Source organism: Phoca vitulina, unplaced genomic scaffold (assembly GCF_004348235.1).
Source record: "Phoca vitulina isolate PV1807 unplaced genomic scaffold, GSC_HSeal_1.0 scaffold2, whole genome shotgun sequence".
In the NCBI taxonomy this organism is placed as follows: Eukaryota; Metazoa; Chordata; class Mammalia; order Carnivora; family Phocidae; genus Phoca; species Phoca vitulina.
In genome coordinates, this window is record NW_022589705.1 from 47,694,606 (window position 1) to 47,711,897 (window position 17,292).

Consider the following 17,292-nt stretch of genomic DNA (forward strand, 5'->3'; position numbering starts at 1 on the left):
AATTTGAGAGAGAGAGAATGAGAGAGAGCAAGCACATGAGAGGGGGGAGGGTCAGAGGGAGAAGCAGACTCCCTGCCGAGCAGGGAGCCCGATGCGGGACTCGATCCAGGGACTCCAGGATCATGACCTGAGCCGAAGGCAGTCGCCTAACCAACTGAGCCACCCAGGCGCCCCAGAATCTACATTTTAATAAGATCCCCAGTTGGTTTGTATGTACGTTAAAGTTTGAGAAGTGCTAGACTGGCCAATTTCAAAGTTCCCTTCTTGCTCTGAGTTCTATGTGCCTCTGAAATGCATTACATGGCTTCTAAGAGAGCAAGGTACATTGTGGAAAAGTTGTAGTATGGTAAAGGTGTAAGTTTATAGAGTAGGTTTGTCATATGAACTGCAAGAAATCTAACAAAGGGAAAAATGAAAGTCCTAACAAAGGGCAAAAAAGAACAAATACTTAACCTACACTTATTTTTGCAATTATTTGATTAATTTCTCTCTATATGGATTATATATTTCTTTTTTACTAATCTATATTAAGAGCCTAGACAGTGCTTGGCATATGTCAAGCACTCCGTAGTCTTTGATTGACTGACCAACAGACTGAAAGGTTAGATGCACCGTCAAAGTGGGTATTTATATGCCCCTGAGGACAATTTAGACACAGAGAGCTCAAAAGGGGAAGAATAACTTGACTCAGATGAGATGGTTCAGACTACCTAAGAAACATTAGACTTCATGAGAATTTGGTAAAGGAGGGTCTCAGAAAGTTTAGTCAATAATTCATAAGCAGTCTTTATAATTGGGGAAGTGACTAAAGGAACTGCAATTCCACATAATTACCACCAAAGAGGAAGAGCATGTTGAGGAGGTAACAGGTGATTTTGGAGAAAGTGATTATGCCAACTCCAAATTTACAATAGCTGAGGAAACAAGCCCTGGGGAAGCAGCTTTATATATAAAAAGAGCCTGCATTTTAGGATTGTGCAGATCTCAGTTTGAGTCTCTGCTTTTAGACTGTGCAGTGCAATGACTTGAAGCACTTTCTTAGTCTTCTCTGGACCCCTATCTTTAAACCAGAGTTGGAGATGATTATGATGGTGATGACGAGCAGTAGGGTTGCTGTTGGGGCTGGTGGCACAGAACTTGCATCTCGAGGAGTCCTTTGATAATCAATTGCAGTGATGACTACAAATGGCTGCTATAACATCTATAAAGTGCTACACAAATGACCATTACTCCTGGATCCTAGGAAGGAAATGAGAAAAACTCATGTGACTGCACAAAGATGTGCTCTGAAAAGCTCAGGTAGTAAAATAATAGGTATAAAAATGGTACGAAGAGGAAGGGCTTCCCAGAGGGAATACAAAAGTTTGGGACCATTAACAAAAGAGGCGGGAAGGCCACTTGATGAATGTGAGTGTATACTTAGTAAGAAAACAATAAAAATAAGGTAGGTGAAAAACTGCTGAGGACAATAGAGGCTGTATTCACAACTCTGATGGAAATCAAGTCAAAACACACACACACACACACACACACACACACACACAAGCAAAAAAAAGAAAACATCAAGGAAGGACAGGAAAGTCTTATAGCCAATAGTGTAGAAGTAAAAATTCACAGGAAAACTCTACCCATAATGTTCACTTCCTATCATCTCTTTCTTTCCTATCTTTCCGTCTTTCTATCTTTTCAGGGAGAATAAGGTTCAAGATGAAGAGAGGGAGAACAAATGGCCTTCAAGCTGTAAAGGGGAGAAAAAACAGTCAAATAGAACTCCCAACATCCAGCCTCCCATCTCATGCTTGAATTTCCCCCTTTACATCAGCCCAACAAGTAAAATTTTTAAACAAACTCTAGTATCTGAGGATTCACCACATCTTTAATCAGATCGTTTCTTCTTTGCACGATAAGAACAGTTAAAAAATCTAGTTTGTGTAAATGCTGAGTCCAAACAAATCTTCCTATATCTTCCATCGGCCTGGGTCCCACCCTTAGTGTAATTAGGAACAAACAAATTTTCTTTTTATGTAAAAATTACTTCCATATTCAAAGATTGCTACCATTTCCCTTCTCCAAGTAGAGCTATCACTTCTTCAGGCTTAGCACTCTTATTTTCCTGTAACAGTTGGATAGTTGAATTTCTTTAGCAACCTCTGAAAGTGTTTTCACTTGATTTTAAGCAAATGTTCTTCCTAGTTAAAAGAAATGGTGAGTGAGAAAGGGCCAATGTTCTTTGGTTAAAAGAAAATCAAAGATATCAGAAGGAATTCTTTGAACTTCCCTCTACCAAATCCACTTAAACCCGTTCCCCTCCTTTTCTGGTATATTGGAGAAAGCGACCTTTCTTCTAAGAAGAATTCTACCAGTGCTTTGCACCACACCACTTCTGCCTTCCCAGGCAGACATTATCAGTGATCCCACAGTCTTTCTTCCCTCAGTCTCTCTCAACCTTCCTCTTCATAACTGAGTTTCTCGTCTGTTCTTACTGCCTCCATTTTTCACCTCCCCTTACCCTTTATTCACTGAAAACTGGCTATTGGGCCATCATTTTACTGGACATGATCTAAGTTCACCAGTAATATCCATATTTCTAACTAAAGTGTTTTTTCTTTTTAATTTTACTTCATCTCTCAACAGGATTTATTATAGAATACTTCTTTCTTAAAATATTTTCTTCCTTTAGCCTTCTTAGACACCAGATTCTCTTGGCACACTCCTAGTTCCTTCACTTTGGCTTTCTTAATCTCCTTTATAGGCCCAACCTTTTTATATTCTCTCATTAAATAACAGAGATCCTCAAGGGTTAATCCTACCCCCAACCCTCTTTTCTCACTAAATAGCTAGACTAGCTCCCATGGCGTTAAGTACCATGTGTATGATCTATGGATACCTCCCAGCCCAGGCTTCTTTGCATTCCGGACTATCATATTCAGTTGTCTCTTTCACATCTGCTTGGATGTCACAAAGACATCTAAAAATCAACATATCCAAAACTGGAATCATGCTCCCTCCCGCTTCCCCAACTAGTAGCTCCCTGGTATTCCTTTTTTTTCCCTCAGAAACTGACTTCACCACTTTCCACTTGTGCGAGCCAAAAACTTGGGATTTATTCTTTAGTATTTTTTTTCCTTTTTTCTTCTCTAAATCATCCATCACCAAGATCTGTAAAGGTAACACCTAAATAATTCCACATCCATGCATTTCTCTCCATCTTCACGGTCCCACCTTAGTTCATATCATTTTGGCTGGACTATTGCAATCACATGCTAACTTGTCTTCCACAATTTTTATCATCCTCTCAGGATCTGCCCTCCACACCATAATTAGAATGACCTCTCTAAAATTCAAGTGTGATCTTATCACTTCCCTGCTTAAAATGTTTGGGGGGTTCTCATTGTATAAGTAAGAGCAAAATTCTTAAAATTCCCTGTGAGTTATAGCCTGTCCCTGCCTCACCAGGCTCATTTCTTATTATCCCATAATCTCCAGTCAAACTGGCCCTCTCTCAGTCCCTCCTAGGTGCTTTGCTCCTTCCTGCTACAGGACTTTGGCAAACATTGTTTTTATAGTCATAAAATGCTGCCTTCTCTCTTTCCTTATAAATTGTCTGAGGTGATTTCTTCGAATTATTCTCATGTAACTATATTTCCATCCTTTGGAGAAATTCTATCAGTACCGAATAACACATTCACTTTTTAAAACTTTAATTCATATCTGTCTCTAACTGCAACTTAATTCAATGAGAGTAGAGCTTTTCTCTGTTGGCATATCTCTGTATCCCCAATGTCTAGGAGAGTACCTGGCTCACAGTATGTACTCAATCAATGCTTGTGGAATACATGAACATACGGATTGGCCTCAACAATACCCTTTCATAGCTCTATGTGTTCTTTTCACGTGTTCTTCCTTCCTCCTGGAATACAGCCCTTCCTGCCCTTCTTCTCCTGATCCTTTTGGTCTGTTGACTCTCTTATATCCTTGAAGACTCAAACTTGAATACTCAACCTGGTCTTCCTAAGAGAAGTGCGTCTGTTATTCCCCTCCAAAAGGAGAGTGATGTGCTCTGGCCTTTGTGTTCTTTATGCATATCTTTATTTTAGCATTTCTTACAATGCTTGAATATTTTATCTGCATATCTGTTTTCCTATATCCTCCAGTACATAAGGAGCAAGAACTATGTCTTAGAAGAGTGTCTGCAAAATATTAGGGACTCAATACATGTTTACTGAATTAAACAATGGTAGGTGCTAAAGAACCATTATTTGAAATAGTAGATAGGGTCCCCTGTCCTCCTTCACTGCTCTATTGACATCCTTTCTGAAATTGTATATTTGGTGGAAAAGGGCAGTTTTCTTCAGCTAGAAGGAGATAGGCCCTTAACCAAGTATACACAAGTACCATGCTCTTCTGCTAGACTTGCCAAATGAAGCAAAGAGGTGTTAGGAGAGCATCTCTATTCTTTAAGTGGTTTCGTGTTTCTAGGCATATTATTTACCAGTGTATTGAAACGACTTACCAATGTGTTTTTTATTCATAATTGCTGATCTTTGAGAAATCAGAGAGAACAAAAAATATGTCATAAATCTGGGTGTGTGTGATAGACAAATATTATTCCAACCATTAGAAAGAAAGATAGAATCTAGTACAGATTGTCAAGCATGACATCAATTGTCTGAGAAATTCTAAAACAGATTATTAAGATATGGTTTGTAGGTCATTTGGCAGAGGAGTTTTCTAAGATCGAGTCATGCTATAATGGTCTCTTTTCTCAGTTAGAGTTAGTAGATTGTACCAAGTAGGCAAGTGCTTTAGACATGATATGTCTCAATTTCACAAAAGCTTTTGATCATGTTTTTCCTGATATGTTGGTGCACATAGGTGAATTTATAGTTGGGGCACACAAGTGAATTTGTAGTGGACTCACTGCCATTGCCCATGGAACACTGACTAATGGACTGATGCTGATCTGGAAGGCTGCTGGTGACTTAATACATTTCCATTCCTTGTCTTGTCCTGGTTAACATTTTACTAACAATGTAAATGAAAATATAGAATACATGATAATCAAAGATTTAGGTAACAGATCCTAGGGGGTGGGTCAAAGCTAATGAATTATTGGAATCATAATTTAAAATTATTTTTAGGCTAAAAACAATGTATATTTTAGAATTAAAATGAAAAATATAAAGATTTTTCCCATACATATGCATTGATTTACTAGCCTTTCATTGCATGCCTGAATGTGCTAGACACTTTGCATAAATTATGTCACTTAGTCTTTCTTAATAATCATTTGATATGGATTTTATTCCTCCATTTTACAGAAAAGAAAACTGAAAATCAAACGAAGTGCTTTCTGTAAAGGTCTTAAAAGTGGTGCTGCAGCTGGTATTTACACACAGGTCAGTCTGACACCCCAACTGAAAATGCTCTTCCCTATACTCCACTGGTTTTTCAGATGAAATGTATCAGTAAAGTGTAAATGCTACACTTAGTTGAAGAAACCCAATGCCGTGAGTGCAGAATGGAGGAGATGTGGTTTCACAGTGGTTCGTGTGAAAAGGTGCGAAGGGTTTGTTTGCCTGCAAGCACCTTATGAATCATCAGGGTGCGTCACTGACTTCTCCCCAAATGAATAAAATCTTGGGCTATGAAACAGTGCTCAGAACAAAGAAGGGCAAGAGTCATATTGTGCTCTACCATGACTGAAATACGGTGCTTGCTTCTGGGACACTCAGGATATCCTAAGAAAGCACTGTTAATGTGAGCAAGTCCAGGATAATTTGACCAGAATGACAAATTTAAGTCAAATGAAATATGGTTGAAGAAACTACAATGTAGCAAGCATGTTACCTCTAGCTATATATAGTTAACATCTGCTAATGTGTACTGGAGGCCAGACGCTAATCTAGAAGTTTTCAGCCATAATTCATTTAATCCTCAAAATAATTTTGACATAGCTTTTGTTATTATCACTTCTGTTTTACAGATAAAGAAACTGAGACACAGAGTGGTTATATCAAGCTTCCCGGGGTCACATAGTCACAAACTCTGAAAGTTTGGCTCCTATCTTAAACTGGAACAAGAAATTAGAAGAGGAATTATATACATTATTTGGCTACAGAAGAAAAAAAGTAAACCAGAGAGAATGCTCTAGAAGAGCACAGTTGGATTCCATCTCAAAAAGAATATTGTTTTACAATATCTCAAAAGAATTTTGCTGAGTTCTCTATTAGTAGAAGCTTTCAGTCAGGCATATTTTTGAGGGATTTGCTGCATTGGAGCAGTGTAGGCTAATATGATCTACATGTTTCCTTCTGTTTCCTTGAGCTCATCGGTGTCAGCATGGCCCCATATTGATGGAGTGGAATGTGAGCATTTATCTCCCTGGAATCTTGAGGTATGTGTAGAAAAATCTAGATTAACTAGAGCAAAATTTACAGAACCCTAAATTAATCAAAAGATATTGCTACATTACGCTTTTCAAAGACAGAGGTGATTTTTTTGTAAAGATTTCATTTATTTATTTGACAGAGAGAGAGAGCACAAGCAGGGGGAGTGGCAGACAGAGACAGAGGGAGAAGCAGACTCCTCGCTGAGCAGGGAGCCCGATGTGGGGCTGGATCCCAGGACACTGGGATCATGACCTGAGCTGAAGGCAGACACTTAACCAACTGAGCCACCCAAGCGCCCTGACAGAGGTGATTTTTTAAAAAAGTATTTTAATGTTCATTTATCCTTTCATCCATAAGAATATACATCCAGACTATAGAGTACCTACCATATGTAACGCTTTATCTGATCCCATCTTTAGTTGTCTATTGCTCATTCCATTTAATTATGAGAAAATTTAGGCTCAGAAAATTTAAGCGATGACCAAATGCCCGCAACTGGGAAGGGGCAGAACAAGGCCTGTAACATGGATTTATCAAACCTTGCCTCCCCCAGCATACTCTATTCCTTCCCCAGGAAAATCAAGTGGATGGATATAGTTCACAAATAATTTCAATAACGTGGTTTTCTTCCTTGTTTCTTCAGTCATTCCCTCAACAAACATCACTGGCCACTCCTTTCACTTAGGGCCAGCATAGTGTCGTTGGTGGTGAGGAACACAAAGATTAAAAAAGAAACAAAATGAAAAACATTGTCCTAGCTTGGAGGGGCTCAGTGTTGAGTAGGGAGACAGATTTGGAAACAGATCATTGCAATCCAGTGAGAGAAACTAAGAGTCAACTTGCCTGGAATGTACATTCTTTTCATCTTCCTATTAACTGGGTCTTCCTGTAATCAACATCCATGTTTATTCAACAAATGTTTGAGCATCAACTCTGTGCCAGGCATGGTGCTAGGCATTCTGGAAACAGAGAACAAAGCACAGCACCAGACCTGCTCCCTGCCCTCACAGAGGTTATAGTCGCTTGGTTTCGGGCACTCTGGCCAGGCTCTTCTTGAGATTTCCATGTAGGAAGCTAGAGAACATGGAGACACATCTTACTTGAAAGTTAGGCTAGAAGTTGATGAAAAAGACAAAAATAGAATACAAACAAAATTAGTATTGAAAATAGCTATACTGGACATGACATACTGTATCTCAAAGCATCCAGAATGGCCACTTTTGTTCTTTCCCCCTGTGTTGTAACAAACCACTTTTTATTTGTTTTTATTTGTGTGTCTCCACCCACGCTCACTCCAGAGCCTGCACTTGGGACACCGAGCTACAGAGAGATGTGAGAGCTGCGTTGGGTAAAGCAGGAGATGCAAAGAGGATTCTCAAGCACCAAAAGGGCCTGGTAGAATTGTTCTATCAAAGACATGGAGAGGAGTTCATGCCCTTGAAGTGATGGGGTGAAATTTGAGGGGAAGGCAAAAAGAACAGGAGATAAGATCATTACCCAAGAGCCCAAGTCCTAACCACTGAGCAGAGTTAAGCATCAGTGCAAATCTGGCAAAGGACATGGGCAGGGTTGAACCATGAGGTAGGGAAGGCATGGGAGCCATAAGGAAACCCTTGAGCTTTGCTTTCTCCTCACTTAGCTCTCCGAAAGTTTGTGAGTGAGACCTCCCATTTTTACTGGGGGAAGAGAGAGTAAGATGGAGAAAGGTTCTTATATCTGAATTTCTCTTGGGAGAGCAATGTATATAATTGCATAAAAAACATATCAAGAAGCTCTGTGTTTTGAAGGGAGAGTTCCCCAAATCATACCCCATCAACAAAAGATGAATGCTAAGTGTGGTGCAACTGCCAGGAAAAATAACTGGTTTTGCTCCTGAGAGGGTGGTTCAGTGGGTCTGAGGACAGAGTGAAGGGAGAAGAAGGAAAGGGGCAACTGTGCAGTCCAGAGAGCAGCGTGTTGTTGACAGCGACCTCCCCAGACCCAACTGCTGCTTCTGTAAAATTCTATAAAATTACAAAATGCTTGGTGTGGGCAGATCTCTTGAAGAACCTCCTGAAGAGGCCACATTTTGGGTCAGGGGTGATTTGGGATAAAACAGATTTAGTCCACATGGACAATTAGATAGGGAGCCTACTCACTGATAAGTTTAGGACTTTCATGACCTCTGCCCTGAACTTCAGACTCATATACCTAATTGCCTCCACAATATCTCCACTTGGATGACCAAAAAGCACCTCCAACCCACCAAAATCTTTTCCCCTCCAAATGCCCCCCATCAGAGGAAACATTCCTACCATTCAACGGGCTGCCCAGGCCACACTCTTGGGATCTTTCTCACTCCTTTTCCTGTGCTTCCATTTTCAAATCCATCAGCAAGTCCTGTTGGCCCGCCTTGAAAATATATCTCAAATCTTCCAACTCTCAACTACCTCTTCCACTGCTAATCTTGTCGAGTTCCTGTCACTTCAGAGGATGACAGCAGCAACCTCCTAACTGGTTTCTCTGATTCTGTGTTTGCCTCAGTATAGTTTATTCTCCTCACAGAGTAATCTTTAAGAAATGCAGGTCTGATCATGTCAATCTTGTGCTCAAAGCCATCCAATGACTTGGCAAAGTCCTTACAAAAGCCTTACAATTCTCTGTGACCTGGCCACCAACTCCATTGTCCACTCCTCTGCCTTACCTGGCGTTCCTTCTGCTCTTTGAAGTTGACAGGCACACTTTGTGTTTGCTGTACCCGGGTCTGCACCATTAGCAAAGAGTGAGGCTGGGACTCTAACCTGGGCTGTGGAACTCCAGAGCCATTGCTCTTAAACTGCTGTCACTTGCCAACCCCGTAGCACATATCACACTACCCAATAATGTAGTATTTATCTTCTTGTTTCCTTGGGGTCTTTCTCTCCCACTAAAAATTCAAATTTCATAAGGGCAGGGACTTTGTGTGTTTTGCTCATTATACTGTGCCTGGCACATAATTGGTGTTCTATAAATATTTGTGGAAGGAATGAAGTCTTAGCTGATATCCATATATAATGGCTGACAGTGAGGCACTTTTTATGCATTGTCCACTAGTCTTCATAGCAACCTCATCAAAAGGTCACTATTATGTTCCTCATTTTAATGAGGAGGGAACTGTGGCTTGAAGAGGCTAACTGTTTGCCCCACATTACACAGCTGGGAAGTGGAAGAGCAGGGATTTGAACTGGGGTCTGTTCACCTTCAGAGCCTAAGCTCTTAACCCTTGGGCTATGTTTTTCCTACTACCCTAAGCTTCTTTCTCTTCTCCATGTGGCACCTAGTTACACCAAGGAAATAATTAATAATTAAATAATTAATATGTTTGAAGAACTCAGAAAGACCTTAAGAAAACAAAAATGCCTTGGTATAAAGCATTAAACTTTTTATAACTGGGTAGCACCTGTTAAGACATATAAGCTCTTCCTCTATTTTAGAGAGAAGTTTGAGGTGCAGAGAAGTTGAATGGGTGTCTAAGGCCCCCAAACTCCATGATATTGACAAAAGACACCTGAGTAAGGAATTGGGAACTCTTCTGGTGAGTAACTGTGTATTATGGGTTGAATTATATCCTCCCTCAGATTTATATGTTGAAGTCCTAACCCCCAGTACCTCAGAATGTGACTTTATTTGGAAATAGATGCAATTAGTTAATTAGATGTAATTAGTTAAAATGAGGTCATACTGGAGTAGGGTGGGCCCTTAACCCAATATGACTGGTGTCCTTATAGAAAGGGGAAATTTGGATGCAGGCATACAAACACAGAGAACGCTGCATAAACATGAAGGAAGAGATTAGGGTGCTGCATCTACAAGCCAAGAATGTCAAAGGTTGCCCCAAATTATCAGAAGTTAGGGGAGAGGCATGAACAGATTCTCATAGCCCTCAGAAGGAACTGTCCCTGACCCCACCATAACCTTGCACTTCTAGCCTCCAGGACTGTGAGATAGTAAATTTCCACTGTTTAACCCCCCCCCAACTCCCTCACCCTTCCCAACCCGGTTTGCGGTACTAGTTTATGGCGGCTCTACAACATTAATACACTGTGTGATCTCAGGCAGGTCACTGGCCATGTCTGAGCCTCAGTTCCTTTATTTATAAAAGTAAAGGGGTAGACCAGATGATCTCTGAGGGATCTTTGGTTCTAAAATTACATTTAGATTACATAAATCTTTGGTTCTAAAATTACATTTAGATTACATAAATTACATGGTTTCCGGGACGCCTGGGTGGCTCAGTCGTTAAGCGTCTGCCTTCGGCTCGGGTCATGATCCCAGGGTCCTGGGATCGAGTCCCGCATCGGGCTCCCTGCTCCTTGGGAGCCTGCTTCTCCCTCTGCCTCTCTCTCTCTCTCTGTCTCTCATGAATAAATAAATAAAATCTTTAAAAAAAAAATTACATTGTTTCCTTATTCCAGGACTCAGAAACCAATACATTTTTTTAAATTAATTAATTAGTTAATTAATTTAAGAGAGAGAGAATCTCAAACAGACTCCCAGCTGGACACAGAGCCAGATGCAGGGCTCAATCTCATGATCCTGAGATCATGACCTGAGCTGAAATCAAGAGTCAGACACTTAACTGACTCAGCCACCCAGGTGCCCCTTCCAACACCTTTTTTTTTGGTTTAAAAGGCTTTAGGCATGGGGTTGCATTTTACCCTTGCATAAAACCACTTGATTCAGTTCAGTTTGACAAATGTGTATTTGTTCTAGATATTGGATTGGGCATTGGAGATTCAACAGGGAATAAGATCCAGCTTCTGACTTCAGTGACTTACAGTCTTTTGGAAAAGACATAAACCCAACTTCAACATATAGCAGGTGTTAATAATTATAATATTTCTCAGAACTTTATGTATATCAACTCATGTAATTCTTGCATAACCTGCTATAATCTTGGTATTACTATAATTATCTTTATTCTACAGATGATAAAGCTGAGGCACAGGAGAGTTAAGTGACTTGCCCAAGGTTACACAGCTAATTACACAGGTAAAGCACAGGATGTTCTAGGAACTCAAGTAAGAGTCTTTATCCCAACCTTGGGGATCAGGGAAACTTCCTGTAGGAGGACACCTGATCCAAATCTTGAGGAATGTGGGAGAGAACCAGCTTGGAGAATTCTTCACAAAGGGTACAGGATGCATACAATGTGGGTTTATAAAGGGAATTTGCTAGCTTTCCTGCCCCACCTGGGTTTTACAGGTTTTAAAGCTCATGATCGTTGATTTAATCAATCACTAAGACACAGGCTCGGGCTCGGAGAAGTAGCAATGGAATGGTGGAAAAGGCCTGGGATTATTACCTCCACCTGACAAATTAATAATCCCCATTTTGCTGAAGCCCAAAGAGTAGGTGAATTGTCTAAAGTCGTATGGTTAGTAAATGGAGGAGAGAGGATTTAAACCCAGGCCACTTGGCTCCAGAATCCATGCAATAAACCACCCTCCTTCACCTGAACCCCATTAGGCTTTGTTCAGTGGACAAGAGCTTCCCAGACTTCCAACTCATGTCAAAATAAGCCTGTGGGAAAAGGTCAAGGGAAGGCCATCTTCTGGAACTCTGACAGTTCCTGACTCTGTAAGTCAGCCTTAGGCTCCTACACGTTTTGTTAAGTACTAAGCTATCACACTCAGCCTTGGCAGAGATGCCATAGTAATTTCTGCTTCTGCAGTAGTTCCCTGCCACTAGGAACACTGATATGCCATCATAGATACGAGAATGGTTACACTTATGACCTATGTTATAGAACCAGATAATTAACTTTCTTTTAGATTTATCTTCATTGTGGTTTTCCTGAGAACAAAATTATGATTTTGTGGTCTGCAGGGCAGATGATGAGCAACACAGCAGACTGCAAGCTCCTGGACTATAGAGCTCTGTCTTACTCATCTCTGATGCCCGGTCTCATCTCTGTACCTGAACCAGCACCTGGCCATGGTGGGTGGACAATATCTGAAGACAGTCATAGTGAAAGAAATTTGCTGTGGCCTGAATGTTTGTGTCCCTTCCCAAATTCATCTGTTGAAATTCTAACTCCCAAAGATAATGGTAATAGGAAGAGAGGCCTTTGGGAAGTGTTTAAGTCATGAGGGTGGGGGCTTCATGAATGGGATTACTGCCTTATAATAAAAGGGTCCAGAGAGATCTCTAGCCCTTTCCACCAAGTGAGGAGTCTATTTCTACCAGTTATGATCCAGGAAGTGGGCCCTCACCAGAACGTGACTATGCTGGTACCTTAATTTTAGACTTCCCAGCCTCCGGAATTGTGAGAAATAAATTCCTGTTGTTTTTAAGCTGCCCAGTCTGTGGTGCTTTATTATAGCAGGCTGAACGGACTGACAAAAGCCTTAGCTCCAAGCATGACTCTCTCTTCAGGAGCGATAGCTCTCCACTCAAATTGCACCTGGGGAAAATTTTAAAAATCTGGTCCCCAGGGCTCTTGGGAATTCAAACAGAATCTAGGATTGTGGGTGGGACCCAAACATTAATATTTAAAAAAAAATTTATTCTTCAGGTGATTCTTATTTGCAGCAAGGATTAAAAAACATTTCCCTGTAGAAAACATACCTGCACATATTTATAAATATTTATAGCTGTAGACTTTATAAAAGTCACACCTGTGACTATGCTAACCAATTCACTTTGTCACTTAATCTGTAAGAGCTCAGGGATGGGGATGGAATCAGAAATCAGGGATGGTAGCTAAGTGCCGTAAACATCAGCTCTACAACCGGCAGGCAGACTGGTTCTGCAATGTTGGCTCATCTTGTCTTTGTAAAGAAATTCAGTAATTTTAGTTTCTTGAGTGGAATTCTTCTAGAGCAGACCCACTTACTAGTTCACAAACATTTCCCTGTGGTTAAAATATTACGTTAACCTGCTGATTCTTGTTTGTGGCCTTTCACCACACACACACACACACACACACACACACACACTTCTTAGGATAACATTTTTTATTTTATTTTTTTAAGATTTTATTTATTTATTTGACAGAGAAAGACACAGCGAGAGAGGGAACACAAGCAGGGGGAATGGGAGAGGGAGAGGCAGGCTTCCCGCGGAGCAGGGAGCCCGATGTGGGGCTCGATCCCAGGACCCTGGGATCATGACCTGAGCAGAAGGCAGACGCTTAACGACTGAGCTACCTAGGCACCCCAGGATAACATTTTTTAAAGGTGATTTTAAAATTTCAACAGAGCATTTAAGTATTCTGCCTATGAAATTTATAAAGCTCTTTCCAGAAAGAAAAGCATAACCATGTGATCAATAGGAGACTCCATGCATCATCGAAAAGACCATGAACCAGTGCTCTGTCAATGGTGCTTGAAGATGACTCTTTGGACCTCAGATTCTTCATGTGTCAACTGAATCAGTGGGACCATTTGACTACATGAAGCTAATGTTCTGTGATGCTATGATTCATTTTTCTGGAGGACCCAGCCAAGTTGGAGATTCCCTTGGTTTATCTAGTGGATTAAACTTTCCAGATTCTTACAGTGGTTTTGTTTGCTTTTCTTTAACCACCTCCCGCATCACTGAGCTGTGTGGATATCTGCTAAGAACATGTGAAACGTTCCAAGCTAGGGGACTTTTTGGACACAGATTCTGAAACTTCAGTTGAGAGGTTGGCCAGGCAAAGTGGTTGGTTTTCTTTGTGGGGTAGGGTAGGAGAGAAGAGAAAGAAATATCTGCTTTTAATAGGTCAGAACTAACCACAAAATAATTGGGCCTACAGTCTAATCTAATCATGCTTTTGTTTATTCACTTCATATAAAAGTCTCTTACGAATGCATCTGAGCACAATATATAATAATAATAATACTATAACATACATTGTGAGAAACTTTTGAAAACAATAAAATGTCCACCTGAAATATGCAGTGTAAATAGACATACAAACCCATTGGTCATGCACATTTGTGCCATTTCTTTAACTAGTGAGTTACAATGCTGAACTGAAAGCTTGGAATATATTTTACAAATGGGAGACGGAAACCAATAAGAGGCCTAACAAGTGTTATCAGAAGCTTCACATTTGCATAATTTACTACATCAGTTCACATTTTATGATAAAATTCACATTGTTTTATTGTTTGTTTTTTTTTTTGTAATTAATTGGAACATGACATTCCTGCTTAACGGCTGGCAGGAGGCTTTTGCTTCAAAATCAGTAGTTTGGGAACACTTAGAAGAACCGTCTGTGAGCAAATGTAGTGTTGCTGTTTAAACCAAAGCCACAATGAGAGTAGAACCCAGTTATAACCCAACTCACGCAGACACAGATTTGGATAGAACATGGGTGAAAACTACATCCCCTTGCCCCCTACCCCTATCAAACTATACAAAAGTAAAAGCTCAGTATAAACCATTTAGTATCGAATGTGAGAATCCTATTTCCAAAACTGGTTCACAAAGGGGTTGTGCAGTATGAGCAACTCAGACAGGGAAGAGGGCAGACCTTCTGAATAAAAGCCCACAGATGTCCTCACCGGGGAGGGGGTCGTATGTCTCTCTTAAGCGATGTCCAGGTTATATAATACACCATACAAAATGTTACAAGAAAAGTCGCAACTCTTAGGCAGAGTTTTCTACACAAATGTAACACCACCATTGGCAGGCAATGTTAGATATATAAATTAATAACTTACAAAACATTACATTATATACATGAAGTAATAAATATACTGTTATAAACAGAAATGGAGGTGTTAGCGCAGAAGGCAGTTCAAGAGAAAGACGGCAGCATCAGATTGGAAACGGTGTGTCACTGGGTAGAGAACGAGGGGGGGAGGGGACAGGATGGGGTGTGTGTGCAGGGCCCAGGGGCTCAGGGCTACGGGACACAACATGGCGCACTGCCTCATCGAGCTGAATTTTACACAGACTGTTATTGGGAATGACATGACTACCCCTTCCTACCTCTCAGTTTGTTCACTTTTATTCTGTTTGCAGCACAAAAAGTGAAGTTCTAAGAGGAGAAAAAAATACTGCTGTAAGCAGGCAGACAGAGATAAGTTATACGGGCAACTGTGAAGCTGGATGGGACCATAGGGGAAGGAAGTAGAATGTGGTTAGAAGCGTATCCTTTCTATTTGCAAAAGTAACTGTAGTAAAGTGAAAGATATTGCCCAAGAAAGAAGGAAGACCATTTTCTTTCCTTTTTTTTTTTCCCAGAAAGAGTCAAAAAAGTTTATGTCAACTTTGAACGCTTATCCGTGTAGAAGTTGATACTAAACTCTAGGTATTCAACAGGCATTTTAAAGACGTGAAAATGTTTTACAAAAAAGGCACACAGGTTGGCAGACAAGGGGACAGGTGAGCAGATTCATAAATGAAGTTATTAATCAGTCAGTTCAGTCACTAGGGGGGACAGATTCCCAAAACTTAGTGCAGAAAAAAAATCTCTCAGTTTTGTGTCTTCCATTTTCAAGCCATTTACTCAGGATCTGACCTTGGCCTCCAGTACCAGATAAAGCTTCAGCTCTCCACTAAGCTTGCAAACAAGGCAAGTCAACCGTGGGATTTTCTGAACTGCTGTTTGCTTCATGGTCTCGCATTCTGGCTCCCAACTCAAGTAACTGGAGAGGCCACATGGCCCTTGTCCCGTGCAGGCCTACGCCCCCATGATGGGCTGGCCCTACCATCCAGCTGGCATGCTTGTCAAAGGTGGAATGTTCATCTCCACACGGAGAAGGCAATTATGTGTCAATCGGGGACTTGTCTTCTGCCCCAGTGTCTCTATCAGTCTCTCCTAGCGAATCCCTATGGTCAGGGTCAATCACACAAAGCGTCTTTGTGCTGCTGAAATAATTGTGACCCTCTCCCTCTTTGTCAGGGCCTTCGGAATCCTCCTCTTCAAGGGTCAGTTCAAACTGGAACTTCTCCATCAGACCCTGACAGTCTCTGCCCTGCTCGTCCGGCGGCGGGGAGGGGCTCTGGGGTATCATGCTCTGGTACCAGTTCCTGTTATCTTCCAACGTATCCAGAATGTCCTGGGCGTCAGGCTGCACCAGATCTGCCCAGGTCTCCCACAGTGGATGCACGATGTAGTCAATGAAACCAACCTGGAAAAAAATAAGTTACATGTCGATTATTATGATGGGCTCTTGAAAACCAAACAAGTTGTTCTGGTTTCTAGGCGAAGAAAGAGGCACAACAAGCTAAGAGAGATCAATAAGGATGGATTCCCCTATTTGAGCACGTACTATACGGTACACCATGCCCTGGATGTAATATATACATTATTGCTCTTATGTCCGCAAAGTAAGTATTGTTACCCACCCTTTACAAAGGAGGAAGCTAAGACTCATTGAGATGAAATATCTTGTCAGAGATCACAGAGCCGGTAAGTGGTAGAGCTGGGACTTTGACCCAGCTCCGTCTGATTCCCAAGCCTGTGTTTGTCTCACTATAACTGACTACTTTTCCTCTTCTGTGTGCCAGATAAGAAGTCTGGATGTAACTCTGGTTGGGAATGACTTTGTCACTACTTGGATTCTGTGAGTCATTCTCCGAAGAAGGAAGCTCCAGGTCTAATGAGTTCTGACTCAAGATTCTTTCCCTGATAAATTTAAAATATGCTGCCATTCCAAAATGAAGAGGAGACAGCCCCTGATGACTCTGAAATTTCTCAAGTTCCGTGGAATGCTTTTGTTTGTAGACGACTTTGGTAAAACATCTGAATATACTTCCAGCGCCTAAACAAACAAATCTCCCCTCTGTGGACATGTCTGCAATTGTCTTAGATCCACAGGGTACGGTCACTTCCATCAGGAGAAAGGAGGGAAAATAAAAACAATTAAGCAGTTCCTTTGCTAGTGTTCCTGTGAATAAATACAAGGCTTATGGCTCTGTTATGGTTTACACAGGGGCTATG

General features: G+C 41.0%; 1 protein-coding gene across 8 annotated transcripts in view; it reads right to left on the reverse strand.

Annotated features, from left to right (window-relative positions):
* Positions 1–15,574: 15,574 nt before the first annotated feature.
* PDE4B (phosphodiesterase 4B) overlaps positions 15,575–17,292 on the reverse strand; it is a 522,167-nt gene continuing 520,449 nt past the window's right edge. For all 8 annotated transcript variants that reach the window (XM_032426911.1, XM_032426902.1, XM_032426934.1 and 5 more), the window contains one exon: positions 15,575–16,480. In XM_032426911.1, coding sequence (XP_032282802.1) covers positions 16,115–16,480 — 366 coding nt within the window. In that variant the 3' untranslated portion in view covers positions 15,575–16,114. The remainder of the gene's footprint in view (positions 16,481–17,292) is intronic.